Source organism: Chiloscyllium plagiosum, unplaced genomic scaffold, assembly GCF_037043375.1.
Source record: "Chiloscyllium plagiosum isolate Xiang-an unplaced genomic scaffold, Cpla_swu_hap1 HiC_scaffold_19, whole genome shotgun sequence".
In the NCBI taxonomy this organism is placed as follows: domain Eukaryota; kingdom Metazoa; phylum Chordata; class Chondrichthyes; order Orectolobiformes; family Hemiscylliidae; genus Chiloscyllium; species Chiloscyllium plagiosum.
In genome coordinates, this window is record NW_028270157.1 from 41,203,443 (window position 1) to 41,227,770 (window position 24,328).

Below are 24,328 nucleotides of genomic sequence, written 5' to 3' on the forward strand. Positions count from 1 at the left end.
TAGAGTGTACTGGAAAATTGAAAATATGTAACAGTTGGTTGTGAAATGGATACCTGAATTTTGATGCGGTTTTGACAACAATTCAAATTTAACCAGTTTAAATTAAGCCACAGAATAAAACCTAATTGAATTTCAATTTATTGTTTAGCTGTGAACCAATAAGACAATCCAACATCAGGGATAGAAGAATGCAAACATTTTGAAAATTAGAGTAGTGCTGGAAAAGAACAGCAGGTCAGGCAGCATCCGAGGAGCAGAAAAAAAAAAATCGATGTTTCGGGCAAAAGCTCTTCATCAGGACCGAAAGCAGGGATCCTCCAGGGTGGAGGGATAACTTGGGGGGGGGGGGGGGGAGAAAAAAGGTAGCGTAGAGTACAATAGGTGGAAGGGAGTGGGATGAAGGTGATAGGATCAGAGAGGAAGGTGGGAAAGAAGATTGGCAGGTAGGATTGGTAGATAGTAAGCAGTTAAGAGAAAGGGCGGTGGGGGCTTAGAGGTGTGAATAGTTGTTTAAATGTGTTAAAATGAGAGATTTGAGACAGCCCAGGGAATCCCTTGTGGACTCAGACCTGTAAGCCTCTCTCTTGGTTCATCCCGGAGATCATACTCTTTGGAAGTCTGGAAAAAAAAAACTTCTGACAGACATTAGTTTAATTTTAGTCATCCCCTTTATTTACCAATAGCATCACTGCTACAACATAACATTGATACCATTAAGCTAAACTAACTAGGTTCTAATAGCCTAGGAGACTAGGGTACCAGCTCTTCAAGTGCCCCAGCGGGCTACTTCGATATACTGATACAAAGTAGCTACCTTTGTACAAAAGTTTTTTTAAATTTGCATGTTCTTAATTAGACAGGTAATAGTGAAAGACAATAATTCGTAAAGTTAATTGACATGTCTGTGTACACTTGACTAATCACTCCTAAGCCATTCATCAGGTGGGAAAAACATACTCAGCAGAGTTAGGCGCCTGCTAGTGAGATGAACTCCCATCATAGAGGAACCAGTCTAAGCTAATTGGAGAGTTCATCAGGTAACCTTGCACAGCTCACATGTCTGATACAGTTATTTTACAAAATGGCTTCTTAGCAAGGAGGGCAAAGTTTTGACCATAAAATATGCTAGAATCTCTTCAGTTTTAGGATTAGAATAATTTCTAAGCTCAGAGCAGACTCCTGCTTTTTAAGTACTGAATCATTCTGTATCTGAGGCTGAGATGTTACCATAAGGTTGCATTTAAACTGACATTAGTTTTTGAATTAATGATGCTTTCTTTTCAGAGTTGTGATTCAAATTCAAATAAGACAAGATCTGATTAGTTAGAATTGACAGTGGAGCGGTCTGTAAGAACAGCAAGCAAGTAAAAGGTAATATTAGGGAAGCTTTTACAGAGTTTGTATTTAATAACCAGTAATGGCTCCGCAATATCATCATAAAATCCCAAAATGCAATTAAATTCAATCTTTAGAAGATAAGCAATAAGTTAATTTTCTATTGGCTCCAACAGCCTCAGCACTAAAATGGTCTCTCTGTAGTGTCCTTTTGAACCCTCAGGTCAGAGTTTTGTAACTGCAAAGATTTTTTTTCCCTATCTGCCCCGCTTGCAAGGGGTAATAAGAATCCATTATAATTAACAGCATCTGACTGTTAATTGCAAAGCTGTTGATAGTACCAAGTTTTGTTTCAGGGTCAGAATCAAACATTGTCATTAATTTCACAAGGGAATGTCTGTGAATGTTATCACTTGGTGTCCTGTTCACACAGATTCACGTATACTCAGGCAAATGTTCTTAATTACCTTACAGCATTCTGTTATTACTTGGTAAGCCCAGATGTCCTGACCTTCTGTAGTCCTGGAGTTCCCCCTACCCCACCCCCTTTCCTGAGCATTTCTGCGGGTCTATTTTCTGGTGCAGTAAATGTGTTCTACAATTCAGTATTACATTTTAGGCTAAATGTTTAAAGACAGGTTTTAAGGTGATAAAAGTGAACATTTGAGAAAGTTTAAGTTAAAAAAATTGATGTTAGTGTCTTTAAATAGTGAAATTTAGGAGTTCTCAGTCACTCATTTCAACAGATTACAAGAAGAGGTGAGCTTTTCTGGGTATTTGGTTTAATTAACAGTGGTTCACCTCAGTGTTGTAACAGTTTGGGGGCTTGGGTCTGAGATTTGGACAGGCTTAGGCAGATCTGGTCAGGAATTTGGATAGATTTGAACTGATGGGGTGGGAAAGAGAAAGGAGAAAGAGGAGAGATGGGGGGGGGGGGGGGGGGCAAGGGGGGGAAAAGAAATGAGAAAGAGGAGAGTGGGGGTGGGGAGAAGGAAGGAGAGGATAGTGGGGGTATAGAGGGGAGAATTTGAACTTTACTTTCCTAACTAATGTGCAATGTCTAGACAGGATGGAGAAGTAGTGACATATACAAATGTTTAAACATGGTTTTGACATCTTATCAAAACGTGGCATTCTTCATTTCATTTGAAAAATTGGCTAGACAGATAGAATAGAGAATTTGTGGGTAACGCTGGTTCAGACTAAGCTGGTAGGCAGGGCTAGTGAGGTATTTGCAGCACTGTCAGATGAGGGGGTGAAAAGATTATGCAGATATCCCAAAAGGCTATTTTGAGTGCCAATGATCTGGTACCAGAAGCATAGAGGCAGAGACAAAGAAGGAACCAGGTCAGACAGAGTTTGAAATAATTAAACAGTAAATTTGATAAAAATCGGTGCAGGGTTAAGACATGAGGCTTGAAGAGAGATTATTCTGCTGGAGGAGTTTAAAAACTCACTTCCAGAGATAAGAATTCATGTGGATGAAGAGAAAGTTCAAGAAGTGAGAAGAGCGGCAGAGATGGTAGATGAATATGCACTGGTGCAGAAAGTGAAATTTAGCTTCAGACAAGAATTTCATCCTCACTACAAAATGAAGTAGAGCACATTGGGAATAGTTTATCCAAAAGTAGCCACAAATTTGTGGTATTTCCAACGCAGTGGACCATACAATTAATATAAAATATAATTCAAATTAAATAGTTTGATTTTATGATGTGGCTATTATACAAGTTGCTGGTTTCTTTAGGGAAAATGAAGAGTTTAAAAACTGCAGCAGTTTTAGTTATTTCAAATCAGAATACTTAAAGGTAGAATCATTTAATTTTGTACAGTTTTGCAGAAATAATTTTACACCCACAATAGTCCATATTTTATTATGACTCATTTTTGAAATTCAGTACAAATTGCAAAGCTGGCACTTAAAAAAACCACTGAGCTGTTTTGAAAGTCAACTTCTGTTTCACTGGGGAGCATGTGTCATCTTAACAACAGTACAAATGAGGTTACATACAGACTTCCAACTAAGCACAAGTAAAGTTAACTACCTTGTGAAGTCATAGAACACCACATCCATCATCTTAGCATTAGTAACAGCAGTGAAAAAATACCTACATTAAATTTTACTTTTAACCTTATGCACAAAAACATGACCAAATGAAGTTCTCATTATTAATCAGAAGTATTTCATTATCTATGAAAATAAATCAAACCAAATACAAGTAGAGAAGAAAGCAAAGTAAAAAATACAAGCAGAAGTAGATCTGAATGAATTCAAACTAATGTCACAGCTCTCAAGGCTAACATTAAAAATAGAAAGTAATGTTACTAGCAGCTAAAAAGGACCAAAATGACAAAGAATGAATTAATTCAGATTATATAAAAAAAGGTCTCAGCTAACCAAGACATGAATACTTAGTTCCCCAGAACAGAACTTTACAGTTGTTTTTCTCTACCATTGCTCCAGTTTCAAAGGGCTTCTTTCCTCTTCAAATGATTTAACACTTCAGTGCTATTTAGAAATTTAATCAGCAAAGATTGCACTGCATACAGAAAGAACAGCTTCCATACTCCACAGTTTCCTTTCCATTATAAGTTTATTTCCTCAATATATTAGTACTGCCCAGCATTCATGCATGTGTTATCTATCCCTATTAACCATGGTTTTCCTCATTGATCACATTTTCTGCAATGCAACTGAATAAATAGGCTTAATTAGTCATAATAATCAATTGTAGAACCAAAAGCCTTCCCAAACACTGATCTGTTCACGCTTAAAATCTTCTTCTCCAGGCCAGCACCACCCCTACAGCCACAGCTAGCATTGCAAATGCAGCAGCTCCACCATAAATCAAAACAGATGCATTTGATTTTGCAGGAACAATTTCTTCAGCTTCCTCTGATTTAGCCAAAGGCGTTATTTCAACCTTTTCACCTTTTCCAACATTCTCTTCTGGTTTGGTTTTTGTTTCATCTTCCCAGACTCCTTTTTTAATCTCTTCCAATTGCTTTCTTATTTCTTGCAGCGAAGTTGACTGATGTGGTTTGCTGGATTCAACAGCCATTTCTCTTGCTGGTGTTACAGGTTTTTCCTCTACGTCAGTAATAAGTCCAATAGCAACTTCTGAAAAAGTATCAGCTTTCCCTATTTCAGCAGAAGGCTTTACCTCCACTTGTGCAGTCTGTTGCGAAAGTAGGGGTGCTGATTTAATTTCTGCTGCAGACCCTGGAGTTTTTAATTCAATCTCCTGGCTTTCAACAGCTTCAGGAAGCTCCTCTTTTTCTACATGGACAATATCCGAATTAGAAGAGTTGTTTTCACTTCTCTCTTCACCACCACCATTACTGTCCAAGCTTTTCATGTCCTCTGGGTCTATGGACAATTGTTGCCAAGACTCTGTTCCAAGAGAAACTGGCATGCTTTCAGTATGCCAGCTTTGGCTAGTAGATAGTGAAGCTGGCAAGCCAGCTGCCTGCCAAGAGCTGGTGGCAGTTAGTGGTTCAGGAGGACTTACTTGACCGGAGTTGTCACTTGTTAAGATGTAAATATCGTTGCTGTCATCTACAGTTTCTCCTTGCTCTTCCTCTTCAGAATCCAGACTAAAAACAGTTCCCTAAGAATAACAAATGTAGATTGAAATCTTATGTATTAAATACTGTTTTTGCAATGATTAATCATCTATTTGCAAAATTGCATTATGTACCAAGATAACACACTCATCTATGAAGGATGGGCATCTATAGACAAAATTCATTGTTAAAAAGGGTGTAAAAGGATAGGTCTTATTGAAAAGATTGATGCAAAACTTTTGTTCTTTGTTTGAACCCAAATCAATTCAGGCTTACCAAAAGTAAAAAGATATTAAAGCTATGGAAAGATAACTGCAACATGGAAAAAAGTGACTTACACTGGAGTCCAAATCTCCATTAAAGGTGATGTTCATAAAATTATGTCTCAGATTATACTGTTGCTTTAGTATAAACAGAATCAAAGTATATAAAAAGGCTGCATTTTATATTAGGCTAATGAAAATTTACTTCACAACAATGTCAAATCAGATTAGAACATTAGATTTAGAGCCATCTATTTGTGAAATTATTTCTGCAACATAAATAAATTGTTGCAAAAAGAACACCAGAAGTGCTGGAAGTGGAAGCAAGGTGTGCTGAGACCATGAATTTGTTTTTAATTGTATGTTGAACCATGCTGCTCATTATGTTATCATAGCAACATTGGAAAGGCAGAAACGGAGGGTCTCTGCAATTATTCATTATAATTAGTTTCAAGTGATCATTATGCAATTTAAATCAGTGTCAATTAATTTAATAGCCATGATTCTTTTCTGGGGATTAATGTTTTCTTTGGGTATCATATCATTCAATTGAAATACTAGTTAATTTACCCTCCTTTATTAGGGCCAAAGACAAAGTGTAACTTTACTGCCACCAGCCAAAAACCGAAACTTATTCAAAAAACAAAGTCTTCATTTGGACCTTCCTGATTTGAGAGGGGTGGCTATTCATTGGATAAACTTATGGTTTTAAATAAATTGAACAAAATTGGCATGGAAAAGACATGAAGTTTTAATTCAACATTCGATAAGTAGGTAATTTTCAGTTTTAGAAAGGATTTTAAAATATTTTATTTGACCATCCTGCAGAGGATAAAATAGTTTGGTACAACGTACAACTTATGGATAGAATTGTAGGCATAGTTTCCTCAGTTAAGTTTCTCAATTTAATAGGAGAATATTTAGGGCGTACACAAAGCATATAATGGGACATACACTTATGCTCTACTAACATTTACAAAACAGCACAGTCGGGTAGCATCAGGTCAAAAGGTCACAGATCTGAAGCTTTAACTTTGTGTATGTTGGGAAACAAACAAACAGTCAATTCTGCTGAGCATTTCCAGGAATTTTTATTTATTATTTCTAGTTCCCACAATACTTTGCATGTGCGCTTGCTGACAGTCAACCTTATTCAGAATATTCAGGTATTTTGGAGCATTGAATGCTTGGCCTCAGCAAGTGATTAAGGGAAACTTGGTTAAGAATTACAGGAAGATCCATAGGGAACAGAACAGGGATCAATCAGGAATGCGTTACAAAAAATCTGCAGAAAAAGATGGGTCAAATAACCTCTCAATACAGCTTTAAATCCATCTGGTTCTTGCAATCAGGAGGCCCAAAGAGCATTGCCGCTCTGCTAATACACAATCAACAAAGTGCAACATTTGCAAGCCAGCAGTCATGTTGCAGTGTAATTTTAGTAACTTTTACTTCTTTATTTAATAGGATGATTATCCTCTAAAGAAAACCCAGAGGCAATTTATTAAAATTAATTGTAATAAAATATTCATTTTCAGCTTTATATACATTAACTTTTCTTCTCCCACTCTACCCAAGCCAACAGAATTGAAACTCTGCACTGTCCCTATAAGTGAGGTTAAAACAGCGATAAATAATTTATTATGACATCACTACTGTGCAAACTGGAAATATGAAAAATCAATTTGATTTTACAAGGACTAATTAAATGTATCACTGAAGTTGGATAAAACCTGTAGTGTAGCAGTGCAGAAATATGCAATCTCAGGTAAAACATTTCCACTATAATATGACAGGACAGATTCATGGGTGACTGAACTGCAATTGTGCTAATAGGATTATTCTTTGCATTTGATTCCATGGTGTGAAATGCAGATTTGGTCAGAGGATAATTACAGCAAATGTACGGGTTAGACCAGATACAACAAAATTACACGCAACAATACTACTCAAAATATGTCTCCACAGCTGTATATTAAATTATTAAAAACCATTATTAGTAAGATAGCAGGATGCATTTTGAAAACACTTCCCAAAGTATTTTTCCCCAATGACTCCACTTTAACACTTCAAATTGACGCAATGTCTTGGTGCCAAAAACAGCAATAAAACAGTTAATGCAAATATTATATACTGAATATTACTGCATGTTCAAATATAACATCTCTTTTTGCATTATTTTGTTTAAACAAAATATGGTAATCAGTCGATTATCCCAGAGTTGTACCAGTTCATAGTCTTGGGCCCAGAAACACCTGTAGCACAGGTAAAGTGTCTTGAAATGGCTAACGTTAGAGCTCAGATTCTGTAGCACTGGGCATAGACAGGTTGCTCAGCACCTGAAGCATCACTGGTAAATTCATGGTTAGGATCAGATTTTAGAACAGGCAAAGAACATAACTGCCAGTTACTGATCTAAGTATTCCTCTCAGAGGCTGCAGAATGCTGCCAAATCAGCTTCAGGCTCAGGCCCAGGCCCAGGCCCTGCATTTCTCATTTTCTTTTTCTAGGTGATGGGCTCGTGTGTGTGGCCACTTCATCGAGGTACCAGTGATTAGAAATATGGAGAGTATTTCTGAAACCTCAGTGGTCAATGACTGTAGCATATAACGCTCTTTACTGTTCAGAAGCACCCCACATTTCTTAAATTTTGGCCCACACATCAGTGGTGATGCCTCTCATGCAGAGTCCAACTGCGTAGCCCTGGCATTGCTGAATGACCTGGAATCAAAACGAGCCACCTCAAGACCAAATAATGATTGGGAGTACATTAAGTACAAAATATTTTAAAAGCAGGTTTTTCTATATGTATTGATCTATAGTATGCAAACTTTAATAAGTGTGCGGAATGTTACTCTACTGATTTATTGCTGTTTTGTTTTTGTTGGCATCTGGGGTTGCATTAATTTTCAAAGTGCCAAAATGCGATATTAAAAAGTGACTTGAGAAATAATGGTTTGCTTTCTTTCTCGTTGACATTCATAGTGTTTTCTTTCTCCCAAATGTAACAAAATTTTCATTGTTAGGAGGCTCTTGATTACTACTTGAAGAAAGTGACCTGCCCTGGAAAAGTGATTTCTTCAGTAAGATACCTCAGTCTTTGATGAAGGAGATAAATAAAGAATGAATAGAGTATCACTTGTGCAATGGAGGGAAAGAATGTTGATTGATGCTCTCAATCCTCCCCAGTCCACATTCACCAACTTATTATTGGAGGAAAAAAAATGGAAATTAAGGTAGAAAATGTTACAAAGCCAACAGTTAACCTTTCTCCTTTAAAATACACTGGAGTGCTGAGAAGGGGGTGAAGGGATGCAATGCACTAAGCAAACTAAAGGAAGGACAAAAAAAAAAGTTAAAATATGCCCTGGGTTTGGTTAAAAATGGGTTCCAGAAAGACAGAGACACAGTTAATCTTTCCCAGTGGGATTCAATGTCTAAATAAAAGCCAAAAAAACTGTGGATCAGAAACAAAAATAGAAATTGCTGGAAAAGCTCAGGTGATCTGGCAGCAACTCTGCAGAGAAAGCAGGGTTAACGTTTCAGGTCAAGAACCCTGAAGTTTCCTCAGAACCCTGAAGTTAACTCAGATTCAATGTCATCTTAAAGAGACTTACAAAACAAAAAAAAATTGAATAAGGAAAGTAACCTATATCTTTAGATAATACCTGCAAACATTAGTAAAAAATCAATATCAGGAAAATAGCTGCCACTTTGAGGTGTAGTAATATCGATTGACTAGAATGGCCGAATTGTTTCTTTATAAAAGGCATCACAAAACACCTGATTACTATTTAATAATCTCGAATGTTGAAATGAAAATATTTTGATTTAATCCTCGATGTAATTTTAATCCAACACATCAGGCAGGAATCCTAATGCTACATGTAGTCCAATAGCATCCTCAATTGACTTTAATGTGTGAAATTCAACAGGCCTAACAGTTCAACAGTTATACCCGATTGCGTCAGTTTCCTAGGATATTAAAGTTTCTTTGAGTGCCATATCAAACATCAAAGTCCTTTCTTTTTAAATATAGATGTGTATTCTTAAAAACATTTTGCCCCCCCCCCCCCAAACTGGATTGCTTGACATTATTCCCAGGCTATTAAAAAGGTTTCAGTGAGCAGCAGGGGCTACCAAGATGGAAATCCACCCTTTGATTTTCTTTCCTTAACTATGAAATGCCATAACCTTGGAGTACACCAAAAGGTTCAGATTCCAAAAGGTTATAGAGTAGGACTGGTCATCTGAAGACCGACTTCATAGCAAGATTTAATTGTAAAACTTGAACAACAAAGCAGTGTCCCACCCCTTTTTTTTCCATCTGAAGTTTTAAAACTTTTTTCAGGACTTATGCAGTTTAAAATTACTTAATGACTTCTTAAAAGATTCATATTTTGTTGTATTATAACATTTTACAGAAGGGAAAACGGGGAGAGGTATGAAGCACTGCTACCCTCTCCTAGCAGTTGATCAAAACAAGTAGATCGATGCACTTCAAATCCGAAGTACACTAAATTCAGATGGCATGTTTTGAATTAATTATCTTTAAGATATTATCGCAATAGCTCAGTTAAAATCATTAAAACTGACTGTCACAAAGTCTTTAGGATTTCAAAGAAGGCTCAACAGCTGGTTGTAGAAAACAACATCAATCAGATCCTTGTAATTCAGATTTAGATCCAACCATCTTAGCTTTACAAAAACAAAGTGGGATAGATTTTCAACTTCACCTGGCAAAAAAAGGTTATACCACCTTAGCTTTAGAAAGGTTAATAACCAAGCTAAACTTTTGTTATTCAACTTAGTAAACTCTCTGCATTGAGAGAAGTTATATAAACTCAGGTTCAAAAATGTTAGGATGATCACCTTCTCCAGACCTAGGATTTGTGGACCATGAGAAAAATAAGACTGCAGCCAGTTGTTTTATGAACAGAAACAAGAAACACTGTGCACGTCCTAATTTCCATAACTGTCAAACAACAAGACTGGGTGTTGCTAGATCTGACAGGCATGTTACCAGAGCTGACAAGATCTGCTTAGAAGCTGTAGCAACGCAACACAGCCAATTAAATAATAACATTCAAACTGGCACTAGGAAGTGACTATGTCTAGGCACGCTGTTGAATATTACAGCAAATGTGAAGCTGCGTGTGCAAGTTTTTTTCTAGCTCTCTGTTAAGGGATAAAACTGCTTGGCAAAATGCAAATTTCATACTGTACTAGTTAAATAAACTGAAGATATTACTGGCTAGAGACTAACAGAACTTTGATTCAAATATAAATTTAACAAAGTGAATACTAACATGTAATTTAGGTATACAGTAACATTCATCAAGGTCAGGTCAGACATTAGCTAAAGTCCACACAAGCTAACTTTAGCTCTTAAGGAGCATGCTGTGCATTTTAAACCAACAATAAAACTAATTGAAAATTTGTTAACATTGTGGACTGAAAACAGCAATATGGATCTCATCTGCCCAAACAATTGACGCCTTTGTGCTTTTTTTGACCTTTAAAAAGTGTCATTTCATGCTACTTCCATGCAACACCTTCAAGTAGTTATTTAAGGGACAAAAAGCAAAAGAAACGGTGGAAATATTCAGGTCAGGCAGCATCTATAGGAAAATACAGAATTAATCTTTCAGTCATTGACCAACCAATTTAATAGGTATTGCTTTGTCTGGAAAAGATCTCCACGAGTAGCTCCAAAAGGAGATCAGTAGTAACTTGCTTGCATTTTCATAATAGATACCCACTAAACCTACTTTTACTCTTAATTCCATGACTCACCTTTAGCTAACGGACACTTAAATGGAATCCTCTCAAATATAATCTGGAAATCCATTTACATTTATAGACATTGCTTTGTCTACAATAGTTACTTGAAAATGATCAAATTAGATTTGTTATACACGGTTGCTCTTCTCAAAAGGTACATTGCCTCTCTAATCAGCTCAAGTTTGTTTAATTTCTCTCCAATTATAGATTAAAAATCATAAATGGCCTATGAAATTCCTGATTTTCCCTCAAATCTGTGATTGTGCAATCTTAGAGAATGAGTTACATTTTCAACAAAGGGATAGTGGTTAAATCAAAATCACTTTGGAGGTCTACAGTTAGAACATTGCCAATGTTCTCATCCACTTCTTTTAAAACATAAGATGAAAGCTTTCAGTTCCTGGGGATTTCAACCTTCAATGTCATTATTTTTTCTATTATACTTTTCCAGCTTATTTTAAATGAGTTACAATTCTTCATTCCTTATTGGTCAGAACATAGAGAGTGTAGGAATTGGGAGGTCATGTTACGGCTTTACGGGATATTGGTTAGGCCATTTTTGGAATATTGTGCACAATTCTGGTCTCCCTGCTAAAGGAAGGATATTGTGAAACTTGAAAGGGTTCAGGAAAGATTTACAAGGGTGTTGCCAAGGTTGGAGGGTTTGAGCTATAGGAGAGGCTGAAAAAGCTGGGGTGGTTTCCCCTGCAGCGTCAGAGGCTGAGGGGTGACTTATGGTGGTTTATAAAATCATGGAGGGGCATGGATAGGGTAAATAGACAAGATATTTTCATTGGGATGGGGGAGGAAAGAGTCCAAAACTAGAAATCATTCGTTTAGAGTGAGAGGGCAAAAAGATATAAAAAAAGGGACCTGCAGGGCAACTTTCTCACATAGAGGGTGGCAAGTGTATAGAATGAGCTGCCAAAGGAAGTGGTGGAGGCTGGTACAATTGCAACATCTGGGTGGGTACATGAATAGGAAAAGGTTGAGGGGACATGGGCCAACTGCTGGCAAATGGGATTAGATTAGTTTAGTATATCTGGCTGGCATGGACGAAATGGACCAAAGGGTCTGTTTCCATGCTGTTTCCATCTCGATGACTAATTTTTCTGTAATGTCAGATACATCACCAACCTCTTCTAGAGCAAACATGGACAAACAGCGTCTTTGTTATTTGCAATACTATTCAGTTTCCTTTGTCAAGGGCCAACCCTTTAATATACTTTTTCTTTTAATAGAATTGTAAAATTGCATTAATTTTGATATCCCTCCGGTTTTTTCTGGTTAAAGAAAGATTCAAATGTCGCAGCAATTATATTCTTATTCTTTGCTTGGGGGTTTGAATCCATGCCAGACTAAACCCAAATTTCAAAAGGTTGAGAACTTGAATTTTGGTACAGAATAAGAAGAACACAATTTCACATCCAAGAATTTCACAGTTCTTATAAAGCTTCAAAATGTCAGGTCTGGGAGAAGGGCATATTAGTGTTGGCATAGTTACAGGGTTATCTTGCAAGTTTTGATATATAGTAGAACAAGTAAACAAACATTGTCCTTATGGGTGTGGTACTGAAAGTGATCTTAAAAATACTCATTGCAACGTGCTGTCAAAAGATCTGTGCAACATTTGGCACTTGACTAGTCCTATTTGGTAATGAAATAAAAAAAGAGCTGTTCTTGAATTTTTTTTAAGAAAAAGAAGTGTATAAACCTACCCATCCTCCTTGCTGGATGATAAAATCAGCATCAGTCTCCTCAATGTACTTCACTCCCAGTTCCACTAGTTCCCTTAGTGGCTGCTGGTGGTGACTAGCTAGCAGCTGCTGCAACAACACTAAAGAGATCAGAACCTACAAAGTAAGTAATTAAAAAAAAATTAATTATTCACAGCAGGGATAAACCATAAAGCATAGTTCACATAACGTCCCACTTCGAGAAGAAGGAGAAAAACATATTCTTAACATACACATGCAAAACAACAATTGATAATCAAGTATAAGAAAGACAATGCTGGTAACTGTGTCTTAACATTGCCCTCAGCATACTACAACTAAATTAATTACTTCCCTCCTCATCCCTCAAGTGTAATCACTTGTTATGCAGTTTACCTGCAGATGCAAATCAGGAGTAGGAGCCATTCAGCCTCTCCAGCTTCCTCTGCTAATAAATAGGATCATGTCAGATCGGATAAATCTCAAATCCACATTCCTACCTACCTCCATACCATCCACACCCTCTTAAAATATTGGAGGGCTCTGCTTCCAACGCTTTTTCAGGAAGACAATGTTCTAAAGACAATTTTCTTTGTCTCCTCTTGGTTTTAAATGGGCTTTCTTCAATTATAAAAAGAGGCATCCCTAATTCTATGTTCTTCCATAAGAGGAAATAGCCTTTCTACATTCAACCTGTCAAGGCCATTCTGGATTTTATATATTTCAAAAAAGTTGCCTCGTACTTTAAATTCCAACAGATACAAGTCTAGCCTGTCTAAACTTTCCTCATAAGAAAACCTGTCCATTCCAGGTATTCATCTAATAAACCTTATTTGAGTTGCCTCCAATGCATTTGCATCCTTCCTTTAATAATGACTAAATACTGGGCACAGCAATCCAGATGTGGTCTCAATGGGCTGTATAAATCTGTTCGTTGACCTTGAGATTCATACTTTTATTTCCAGTCATGGTGTGTTTATCATATCCCATATTATTAGCTTTATCTGTTGGCAAGACTCTACTTTTTGAATTACCATGTTCCCAAATTTGATCTTTTGCTCACAGTATTCAGTTTAAAATCCTCTACTTTTCCAGTTACGCATTTCTCAAGAACACCAGCCCCTACCATGATTTGGGTAGACAATATCCTATCTATACAGGTTCCACTTTCCCCATTGCTGGTGCCAGTACCCCAAAAACCAGATCTACTTTTCTCTCGCCGGTATTTGAGCTATGCTTTCATCTCTTATCTAATTTGCATTATGACAATTTAAACAAGGCTTATGTAATAATGCAGAGATTAATTACCTTTGAGGTTATGTGCAAATCTGGCCCCTAACTCACACGGACTATGCAGAATCTCCTTTGTCCTGCTTGTGTCATTACTGCCTCTATGGACCACACGGATTAAATCCTCTTCCCAAATTCCCCACCAGCCCAGAGATGTTACCAAACCTGACGTGTGTGGCTGTTGGACTCATGATGCTTGCTACAAAGAAGGGTGTCAATCTCCTTCTCTATACAGCCTCCCTACTATTTCTTTGAGTGGCTTCCTATAGAGCAGTTGGTTCATCCATCCTGCAACCCTGACTATCAAGACAAGCTGAAAGAATCTGAACATGTTGGACAATTGCAAAAAGCAGCCCCTTTTATTCCTGCCTACTGGATCCCCTTGCCTCCATCACCTGCAGTCACACTGAGGGAGCAGCAGACAATAAAATTCCCTGTTCTTTAAACTTGAAGATTCACCTCCAACTTTGAGAGTCAACCAAAGTATAATTTCATTAAATGAGATCGAGCAATGCATTTTCATTTCTTCAGACTGTTTGCGTGCTTTAGAAGACTAAAGCTCAGATGCAACAAGTCACAAGGTATTTGGAGAATAGAAAAGATCAAAGTCACCAAAATTGTTCCAACCCCCCCCCCCCCACCAAAGAAAATGTAATATGCAAGCCTCCAGCATTAATTTCCTGCATCAAACTTTTGGTATGGTTTCAATCAATTTATGCAACTAGTCCACATTATAGCATGACAAAGAAAAGTCAGCTCCAATCTCCAACTAGTTACAAGGTGAGATTTCATTACTTGCATCATACTCATTTCTCAGTTATGTAGATGTCTGCTGAGTAAAACCCAAGGTAGCAAGTTTATAATTGCAGCTGATTGTATTACTGGTCAAGTCAGATCCAGCTTGATGAATCAAAGTTTTAATTTTGTAGTTTCATTACCATTACAGTCAATCACTGAACATGTAGACTACCAATGTTTTATTTCAAAAAGTAGTAAAATATTACCATATGTAAAAAGGACAATGTGAAAGCTTTCTAAAATCAAAGCCGATTCGACCCTTTGCCCACTTTTTAAAAACAAAATAAACAAACCAAACAAACAGTTAGGAGCTTCGCTGAGACTGTAACTATCTTAACTACTTCTTTGCCAGTACTTTTTCCAGCCCTTTTTATTAGGCCATTAAATCAGCCGAAGGCTCCAACAAACTTAACTCTCAGTTGGGAGATTTCTACAAACTCAGAAGAACTATACTCAAAACCACTGACACCTGACAATCAATTTTTCTGAATGTCAAACAAGTTTAACTTTGTAAACATTTAGCAATTAACTATCTTAGCAGCTGCTCAAGCCATTTTTTTTGGAAATGTGGTCTTTAATCCACTGCTCAAAATACCTTTTTGATCTTTGTTCTTTGTTTAAAAAAACGTTACCTTCATAGAACTGAAAACTAAAAATCTTTTTCTTCCATTTTTGAATCCAGTATTCCAAATAGCAAAACACTACAAACCTTCAGTTATTTACACAGTTACAGAAACTATGCATACCAGTATTTGATGATCCGTTTTACTTTTAGAAATCAACATTTCCATTGTCAAGAAACTCTCAGTTTACAGACAAACCAGGAAAGATTCACAGTAGCTTTATCTCTCACACCATTTTGTAATATTTTAAAATGTTTCACTTACACATACTAAATTAGTATTGCTGGGAATATTAGAGTACTATTGAGTACTCGAGAGTACTAGAGCAGCTAGCAGTACAGGAGAAATTCTAAATCACTGCAGAATTGGAAAGAACATTTCCAGCGCTTTATTCCCACGTGAACAATTTATATATTGCTTACCATCCCATGAAACTGGGAGAAGTTGACTGGAAAATGTCACCCCACCTTAGTCTACTTCATTCAAGTGCTTCAATTTGCAAAAGTCTGTGACTTGAAACTCCCTATAAAATGTATTGACATGAGCAATAAAACGCTGCTCCATCATTAGTTCATTCTGAAAAAGTACAAGGGAAGGAAATTGTGCTTACTTTATTCCACCCACTGGTATTAGTAGCAACCCGATTTGTTTGCTCTTTGTATACCTCATATTCAAGTGGCCTACAAAATTATAGAAAAGAATATGCCAAGCTTGAGCATCATATAAATTATCACTTAACACTTCAAATAAAATATCTATAATAGAAGGGAGAAGATGGGAGAAGAAGTTGAAGTGAAAAGGTTTGTATTGCAAATGAAGCACATTGATCAACAAGCGATTGGATTGTGCAAATCTATTCTAACAGCATTTATTGCCGACTAATGCTTCCAAATCTCATTCTGCCTCTTAAAAATTTTTCTTTCACCAAACCCCGACATCCCTCTCCAAACAATTCTGCATGATGGCTTGAGATAGTTCTCTGCTTTAAAAATTTGCTTAAAGAAATGCAGTAGTAAAAACATCCAATTTGTTCAATTAGAGATTACCTTCTTGCCAAATTGTTTCTTTCTCAAAACCTCAGGATGGAGGCAATTTATTTTAAAAAATTAGTTTCATAGATTTGATCACTTTGATAATTCAAAGGTGTCTAATATACACAAAGTTTGATGGAAAAAAAGTGTTGGCAGATAATCTAAATCATTGTCAAATCAATCAACATGGAAGAGAGGTAAACAGTAGGAATTTTAATATACAACAATTTACAAGTTCCACTGATACCTTGGCAGACAGCCACTAAATCACCAAAAAGAACTAAACCTTGGGGTGTTGGTGATTTGTATTAATCAATCACTGTTTGGACATATTGGGCAAGACTTCAAGGGAGAGGTATAATGCATTATTATTTTAAAACTGCACATGAAAAAATAAATATCACCTCAAAATATATGAAAAGACATTTAAAAGAATCTCTCAAGAACTGGCAAACAGAAATAATTATTTGGGGCCCCTTGTGGCACAGTAGTAGTATCTCCACCTCTGAGCCACAAGGTCCACATTCAAATCTCACCTGCCCCTGAGGTGTCATAACATGACTGAACAGGTCGATTGAAAATACAGTATCCTTTTTGATTCTCATTAAAAAGGATCTTTTAAACAAAAAAAAACAGAAAAACCTGGGATCTTGCCCAATGGGTTGTCATCTTTTCAAGATGGCAAGAGTACTGAAGGGAAAGCAGAACTGGACTGCAGGACTCATGCAGAATGAGCAAATAATTGGTAAATTAAGTAGATGAGAAATAAATGTGAGGTAACAAATTCTGAAAGGATAAATAGGGAGGTCACGTGGAACTCTGAAAGGTGCAAGGTGAGGTAATAGAAACAAAACGGAGGAGTACAAATACAAAGTTGCAAAACAGGTTAGTAAGGCAATGGAAACAAAGCATGCCAAGCAGTAGGCATGCTAGGAGTACAAAAAGTAGCAAAGATACGTCAAAGGTGGTTCACACCATTCTAGAGAACTGCATGCAGTTCTAGTCACCATATTATATAACAAAATAAAAAAGGCAATGGAGAGAGTGAAGGGACAGTTTACAGTGATCATACTTTATGTATACCCACACAATTGTATTGACATGCTAAATCTCTTTCCTTCCAAGAAAAACTGAAGGTGTGAGATTTTGATAGGAAGCATTTTCTCTGTATTCAGTATTATAGAAAAATGCAGAAACAGAGACTATCAACATTTGACAATTATCAAAAAAATCAACAAGAAATTCAGAAAAAGCCTCTCTGTGGCAAGACTATGGAACTCACTACCACAGAGTAGCTGACACGAACACAGTAGATATATTCAAAAGGGAGACTAGACGAGCATATGAGGGAGAAGAGACCAGATGCATATGATGAGAAATTTAAAATAAAAATTCAGAAATATAGGAGGAGATCCAAATGGAGCATAAACACTTCCAAGAACTGGTTAGGGCAACTGGCCTGTTTCCAAGCCACATATCCTATGTATTCTGCAAGTGTACATGTGGAACCTGACATTTCATCTACATGTTACCTCTCAGCAATGAAGTCAATCTTTCTGGGCTTCAGAGAAAAAGGTTTGGGAGCAGACAAGACAGAGTAGCTATCATAGGTAACACTGGATGAAACTGGATAGCTAAGAATCAGATGAGGTCAGTCCACCCTTCAAATGCTGAAGGAGAGACATTGCAGCAGTAGCAACCCTGAAGCCATTGGAAATGGATGGTACAGATATATAACTGGTAAATGAAAAAAATCTTTGTACACCATGAGTGGGTAATGGAAAGAGTTTTGACTTAGCTTTCAAAAAGAGAGAAAGCTATCAGATAAATACACTAAAGGAGAACAATTACAAGAACAAGGTGAGAGTGTGGAACTAACTGCATTACATATCAAAAGAGCTAATGTGAATTCTGATCCAAATTGCTTATTTCTGCGCTATACTAGTTTATGATTTTAATTTGGTAAGGTACTTTATGTACCTGCTTGATTTTTCACGCTCAATCTTGCCAATATTGGAGGCTTACTGCATGCAAAATTAAATGCTTGCAAGATTAGATAGGAGGGATGGAATTGCAACAGAAAAACAATTGCTGTTTCCAATCTTAAATCATGTCATTTCAGCAAAACACCAAGTGGAGACCAATTAAGATTGAGCTCAAAGTGGCACTGACCAATCGGAGATGATTTTATGCCATAACTGGTTCAAAGAAACCAGAGTGTTAGTGAACATAGAACAGTATAACAAAGGAACAGAGTCTTCAGCCTACCATTTCTGTACTGACCATGATGCCATTTTTAGCTAATCCCAGCATGCTGGACGCTCCAAGGGGAAGGGTGTTTAACGGTATACTGAAGGCCGAGGATGGTCAGTGCATACTCACAGGGGTTGGAGTAAATTGTGTCCACCAACATCATTTTAATTTGAACTATAATTTTCCTTCAAGGATTCTAATTTTTGTGGCACATAGTCCCTTTTAAGGGCAGTTTGTTACTTGCTAAATTGTTTGATTTGATTACTAGGCTCTCAGAATATTAAAAATAAATCTCAATTTTTTGGTTGACTGACTGGCTTACATCTTGACATTGAGGTTTCAAACAATGCTACTGTCAAAGAATGGGAGGATCAAGCAGGCCTCCTCCAGATACTACCTTCACTAAGACAGCAGCCAGAATCCCAGTTGTTAGGGTCGTAAAAGGAGTCTGATACAGATATGAAATTGGCGAATTTTAAAAAAGTAGAAAGCCAAATTATAGGACATCATACAGCTTTACACAAACTAAATTGTGGCTGGCTGCCAAAGAAGGGCCAAGTCACCAGAATTCGTGTTTACACCATTGGTTTTTGCAGTAATAGATTGTTTACTTATCTACCACACTGAGAAATCAAAATGAAATAGATAGTGGTCTGTAGTGGCAGGAATGTTATTCAGTTAAAATTCTTACTAAATGAAAAGCCCAAAGTGTCATAAACAGCAACCACATAGCTCACTTGCTCAGAACGTTCTGTAGGGCTGCCTGCAGTTGCACAGCAAACTCCCGGAATACTTTTTCTCCAAGATGAGCCAGGCAGTCTTCTATTGAAATTTCTGGATTTGCTGGACTAAATACTGGAGATGTGTGGCAGTCAAATCCTGTACTACTAAAGGCTAAAAAGGAAAAAAATAAAATACAACGTTAGGAACAAAATTAACTTAACCAAATAGAACTGCTGTTCAAAGAACTGATATAAATATGGTGCAATAAAAAGGAAAGTACTATGGATTTTGGAGATCGGACATAAAAACAGTGCTGGAGAAACAACAGAAATGACAGCATCTGTGCAAAAAGGGAAAGTGTTCACACTGAGCGAAATGACTTATCTTTGGATTTACTACAACACAATAATGCTTTCCCAGCAACTACTACAGTACCACATTTCTTTACCTATAGTTTGTACTATTAAGCTCTGCAAATTGGTCCCCAACATTAAAGTTAAAAGCAAATAAATTCATTAAATACAGACTTGGTATTTCCCTGGACAGAAATTTCATCAAGTTAACATCGCAAATTAGTTGTAGCCCCAATTTACACAAAACCAAATGCAAAACAGAATTGTACAAAAACAAAAATCCCCAAATACTCCTTTTCTACTGATCGGACCTCAATTTTACTGCTGTACTCCATCCAATTGAAAAATGCATATTTCATTCCACTCCATAGAAACTTCTCTAGAAATTCATATGGTATAATACACATTTTACAAATTGAAGCACAGGAAATTCTTCTAAAACAGGAAGGAATTCAGAACGTGGATCACCACAATACTTCAGATTAGTTTTAACATTTGGATATTTAAAAAATTCAACCAAGGTTAATGGCTATTTTGTAATATCAGTACCAATATTATAAAAGGAGGTGCTGGTATAGTGGCGATGACAATAGACTAACAACACAATCCCAGGCCAATGTTCTGGGATCATGGATTCAAACCCAGTCTTACCAGATGGCAAAATTTGAGCTTAATAAAAATCTGGAGTAAAAAGCTGGCCTAATGGCAACAGTGCAAAGATGTGGATTGTTAGTGAAACAGATGCATTTGATAATGTCCTTCAGAAAAGGAAATATACCTCGTAACCTGGTCTGGCCTATACGCAACCACAGACCCATAGCAAGTGTCCTCTGGACAATTACGAACAGGCAATAACTGCTGGCCTGGCCAGCAATGCCCACTTTTAATGAATGAATTTTTTTTTTTTAAAGTTGTAAATTGATATACCAAGCATGTAAGAACCATATGAGTTTAAAGAGTTTTATTATCTGTGAAAATAATTTTAAACAAAACATTCATCTAATTACCAATTATCAGCAGACGGGGCTCAATTTTCAACCTAAAGCATAGGGTTGCCTGCCAATCAGCTGTAACACTCCTGCCTCTAGGCATTCTCCCTCACTTCCTCCAGGGAAATGGCTTCCAAGTGTGTCAACAAGAGATTTCCAATTAAAACCTGTTAACTTAGAAAATGCTTCACAGTCTGACTTAAGACACTGACCAAGCTCCCACATGCTGATTGGCGTCATAGCTGAAATAGTAACAAATTTCGGAGACATCAGCAGTACATTCTGCAAAGCAGCCCAGTATCGAGCTGATAGCTGCAGGCCATCCTTTAAGGACATTTTGTTCTCTATACCAATCTTCAACTGGAACCCTCAGCTTGAAGTATCCCAAAAATCTTCTATCCAGAAAAGTGGTGCCCACTTTTACCCAAGCAGCTCTAGTTGTCAAAATCATTGGTCCTCCCACTGCAGACTAGTCACTATCCTAACTAGACAGATATCAGGCCATCTTTTCTTAATTGACCCTTCCTCAAAACTCCAGGATTTTGCCATAGCTGGGTTCCTGACCAAGGTTTCGGAATTGGGACCAAGGAAGCTAAAATTCAGCATATCAAATCAGAAAAAAAGTTATTTTTTTTAAATTACTTGATAAAATATTAAAATGCAATTTCACAATAAAAACATTTAAAAGTTCAAATTTGATACAGTGTATCATTCCAAAAATAGTCAGAAATTACCTCTACAGGAACAAAAGACAAATACAATTCAAAATTTCTCAATACCGTGGACCAAATCAGACTGTTATTGCAAAAATAATTATTTTTATAAAGCACGAGTATAATTGATGCAAGCTTTTCATTAGATCCATGAGCAACCACATAAAAAGTACTTGTTGTTCTATTACCGCAGAATAGAAAAGTGTTACAGGATACCGAAGTACTTCAGAACATCAAAACATGCTCAGACATCCTTACAATGATAATGGATCACAAACTGTTAGCCTCACATGCTTTGTTAATAACTTCAAATTTCATTTCCTACAAACTGGAATAAGATGTCTCAATCCTATGCATCATCATTCCTCCCAATGTTCTAAAGAGCTTAGGGAATGCTTGAAATTCTCTACCCCAGGGAAATGCGAAAGCTAGATCAAGGGAAATATTTAAAGAGGACATACACAGAATTTAGAAATATCAGGGAGTTGACAGCTATGCTAACCTAACATAAGAAAGGATTAAGGCCTTGGATAGATCAACAATGATCTTGTTCAATGGCATAGCAAGCTTAAAGGGCGAAATTGCATACAGCCTCCTCCAATTTCTTATGTTCTTATGAAGTAAAGCTCAAACAGCAAAACCTTTTCGGCAGATTTGAACTAACCTTTATTGATGTCATTATGCAGGAGATGGAGTTCTTCTTTAATTTCAGTCTTAATTTTCTCAGCTACATTCCTTTGCAAAGGAGGCCTCTCTTTTGATTGTGTTCCTGTAAAAACAAAAGTCAGTTTGTTTTAGCAAATTCGTAGCAGATGGCTAGTCATTGCAGAACAGTTTTATGCTGAGATTGAATTTAAGTTATTATTGGAAAAAGAATAGATAATTTGGCCTATTGAAAGCTCATCTCTTCACTAACCTAATAAAGTCATTTAAGAGTCATGAAAAAAATGCAGATTCCTCCAATTTAATTACTTGTTTTAGCATTCTCCCTCATCATTTAGATTGTTAAACCTTGTAAAAACACAAATTATTTCCTGACTAGCAATAGATTTTCATTTCCAAAGCACTGCACTTTATACTGATAGCCTGTGACATGTTGTCAGAATTCATAACAAACCATGCAGAAAGAGAAATGACAAGTTATGCATGACTACACAAAAGTTTATTTCCCAAAGTTTACTTTAATATATTATCAAGTCAAAAATTACTTTTACTTGTAAATTCTGTTTCAAGTGCAAAAGCAAAACAATTAAACTTTGAATATTAAAAGGTGTACAGTCACCAAAATACAGTAAAACTTGCCAAATATATTTGAGGATTATCTCATATTAATCTACTGTTCTTGCAACTATGTCATTTAGCCAACTTTAAAAAGAGATATACTAATTTAGTCCACTCAAAGTTTTAAATATATACCCCTTTTAAATATTACATTGCTGAAATTACCTTCCCCTGTTTGTTCTGGAGTCTTTTCTTGTGAAACCAGCCCCAAGTAATTCAAGACAACATATCTGGTCTCATAATGAAATCCTTCGGGTATGGCTGTAGCCATTTTCACGTTGTCTTGATAGTGCTCAAAAGATATAACTAGATGATGATACATACGTAGATTAGGGTTCAGGGGTGGAGTTACAAAACAAGAGAAGTTTTTCTTATAACGAGTAAAACCAGATGAGCAGAACCTGCAGTTCAAAAACTGACGTTGTAAGGTTTAACTAGCACTAACTTCAGCACATTACTCAAATTCATTGTACTTGGCAATAAACAGACATTTTAAACGATTTAAATATTCTGGAAAAACTAACTACAGTGAAAGCTTCAAAACATTTTTGTATAGTTTTAAGTATACCCAAACATGTTCAACATGAAAATCCGAATCATCAGTGTCCAAATACTCGTAATCATTTAACATGCTGCTTTAAGGGAAGCAACCCGCAGAATAGACCAAAGTCAATACGTCCTTTGTTCAACGACCCCACCAAATGCCCATGTGCACAAACTCTGGCACCAGCAGAAAGAGGTCATTAACAACGTGATTCCTGGTGCCAGTCCATCTTGCGCTATTATAAGCGGACGCAATTGTACTATAGTAATAACCTTCACATCAGTTATGAACTTATGCCATTTGCACTAGATAAACTTATGAATACACTGCGGCATCGTAAATATCACGTTAAAAGTATTATTCTTAAATACTGACTTATTAGACCCCAATAGTAATCCCCACCTCAAAAATACAAGAAAATTACACAAATTTTGTAAACAAAAAGATACCATTCAATCTCATTTCACAAATTGTTCTATATTCAAAATACTCAGTTAACTCAACCAATGCATGCTTTTTATTCTAACCAAACCTCGACATAACTTTTATTCCCCTTTCAACATTTTGTTTGCAAAATATGAACCGGTCAGGCTTACCGTGCTTCGAAATGGGACAAGCCACTGCCTTTACAACTACGGGACAAGTTCCTTATTTAGACGCGCACCATCTTTAGGGGGCAAAGTGATGAGCAAACTCCACCCTCTTCCACAACACAAGGGGGCAAAGTGTCAAAGGGCACAACTACCATTCACATTTTAAAAAGCCGCCAGGACTCGAAGGGCTCCGCCCCCGATATTCTACCCTCGAAAATTATCATTAAAAATGTGGCTGATTCTCCAACTGAGGACAGAAAATATAAAAATCCAACTTAGCGGCCCCGAATCACAGCTGATGGAGACCGCGGGGTCAAAGGTCAAATATAATAAAATCGTGGTGGATACGCAAAGTTAAAAGTACTGCAACGCGAACTGTCGTCGACGCAAACAAGTAAAGTATATTTTCGACGGGAAACGTGCATTTTAAAAATCTTTATTGGCAAAATATCTGTTTGTAGTCCTGGATTCCC

The 24,328-nt window shown here is 36.8% G+C and overlaps 1 protein-coding gene across 2 annotated transcripts; it reads right to left on the reverse strand.

The window, feature by feature from the left end:
* Window positions 1-3,193: 3,193 nt before the first annotated feature.
* bcl2l13 (BCL2 like 13) lies at window positions 3,194-24,133 on the reverse strand. Of its 2 annotated transcripts, none has more exons than XM_043709445.2 (7): window positions 23,859-24,133; window positions 22,884-23,024; window positions 22,102-22,206; window positions 19,397-19,553; window positions 15,986-16,055; window positions 12,668-12,802; window positions 3,194-4,946 (listed from the first exon to the last, which is right to left on the reverse strand). In XM_043709445.2, exons 2-7 carry the CDS (start codon window positions 22,987-22,989, stop codon window positions 4,107-4,109), a joined length of 1,413 nt encoding a protein of 470 aa, XP_043565380.2. In that variant the 5' UTR covers window positions 22,990-23,024; window positions 23,859-24,133; the 3' UTR covers window positions 3,194-4,106. The 2 variants fall into 2 exon arrangements, with proteins under 2 accessions (XP_043565380.2, XP_043565381.2); XM_043709446.2 differs by lacking the exon at window positions 23,859-24,133 and adding an exon at window positions 23,287-23,407.
* Window positions 24,134-24,328: the final 195 nt, after the last annotated feature.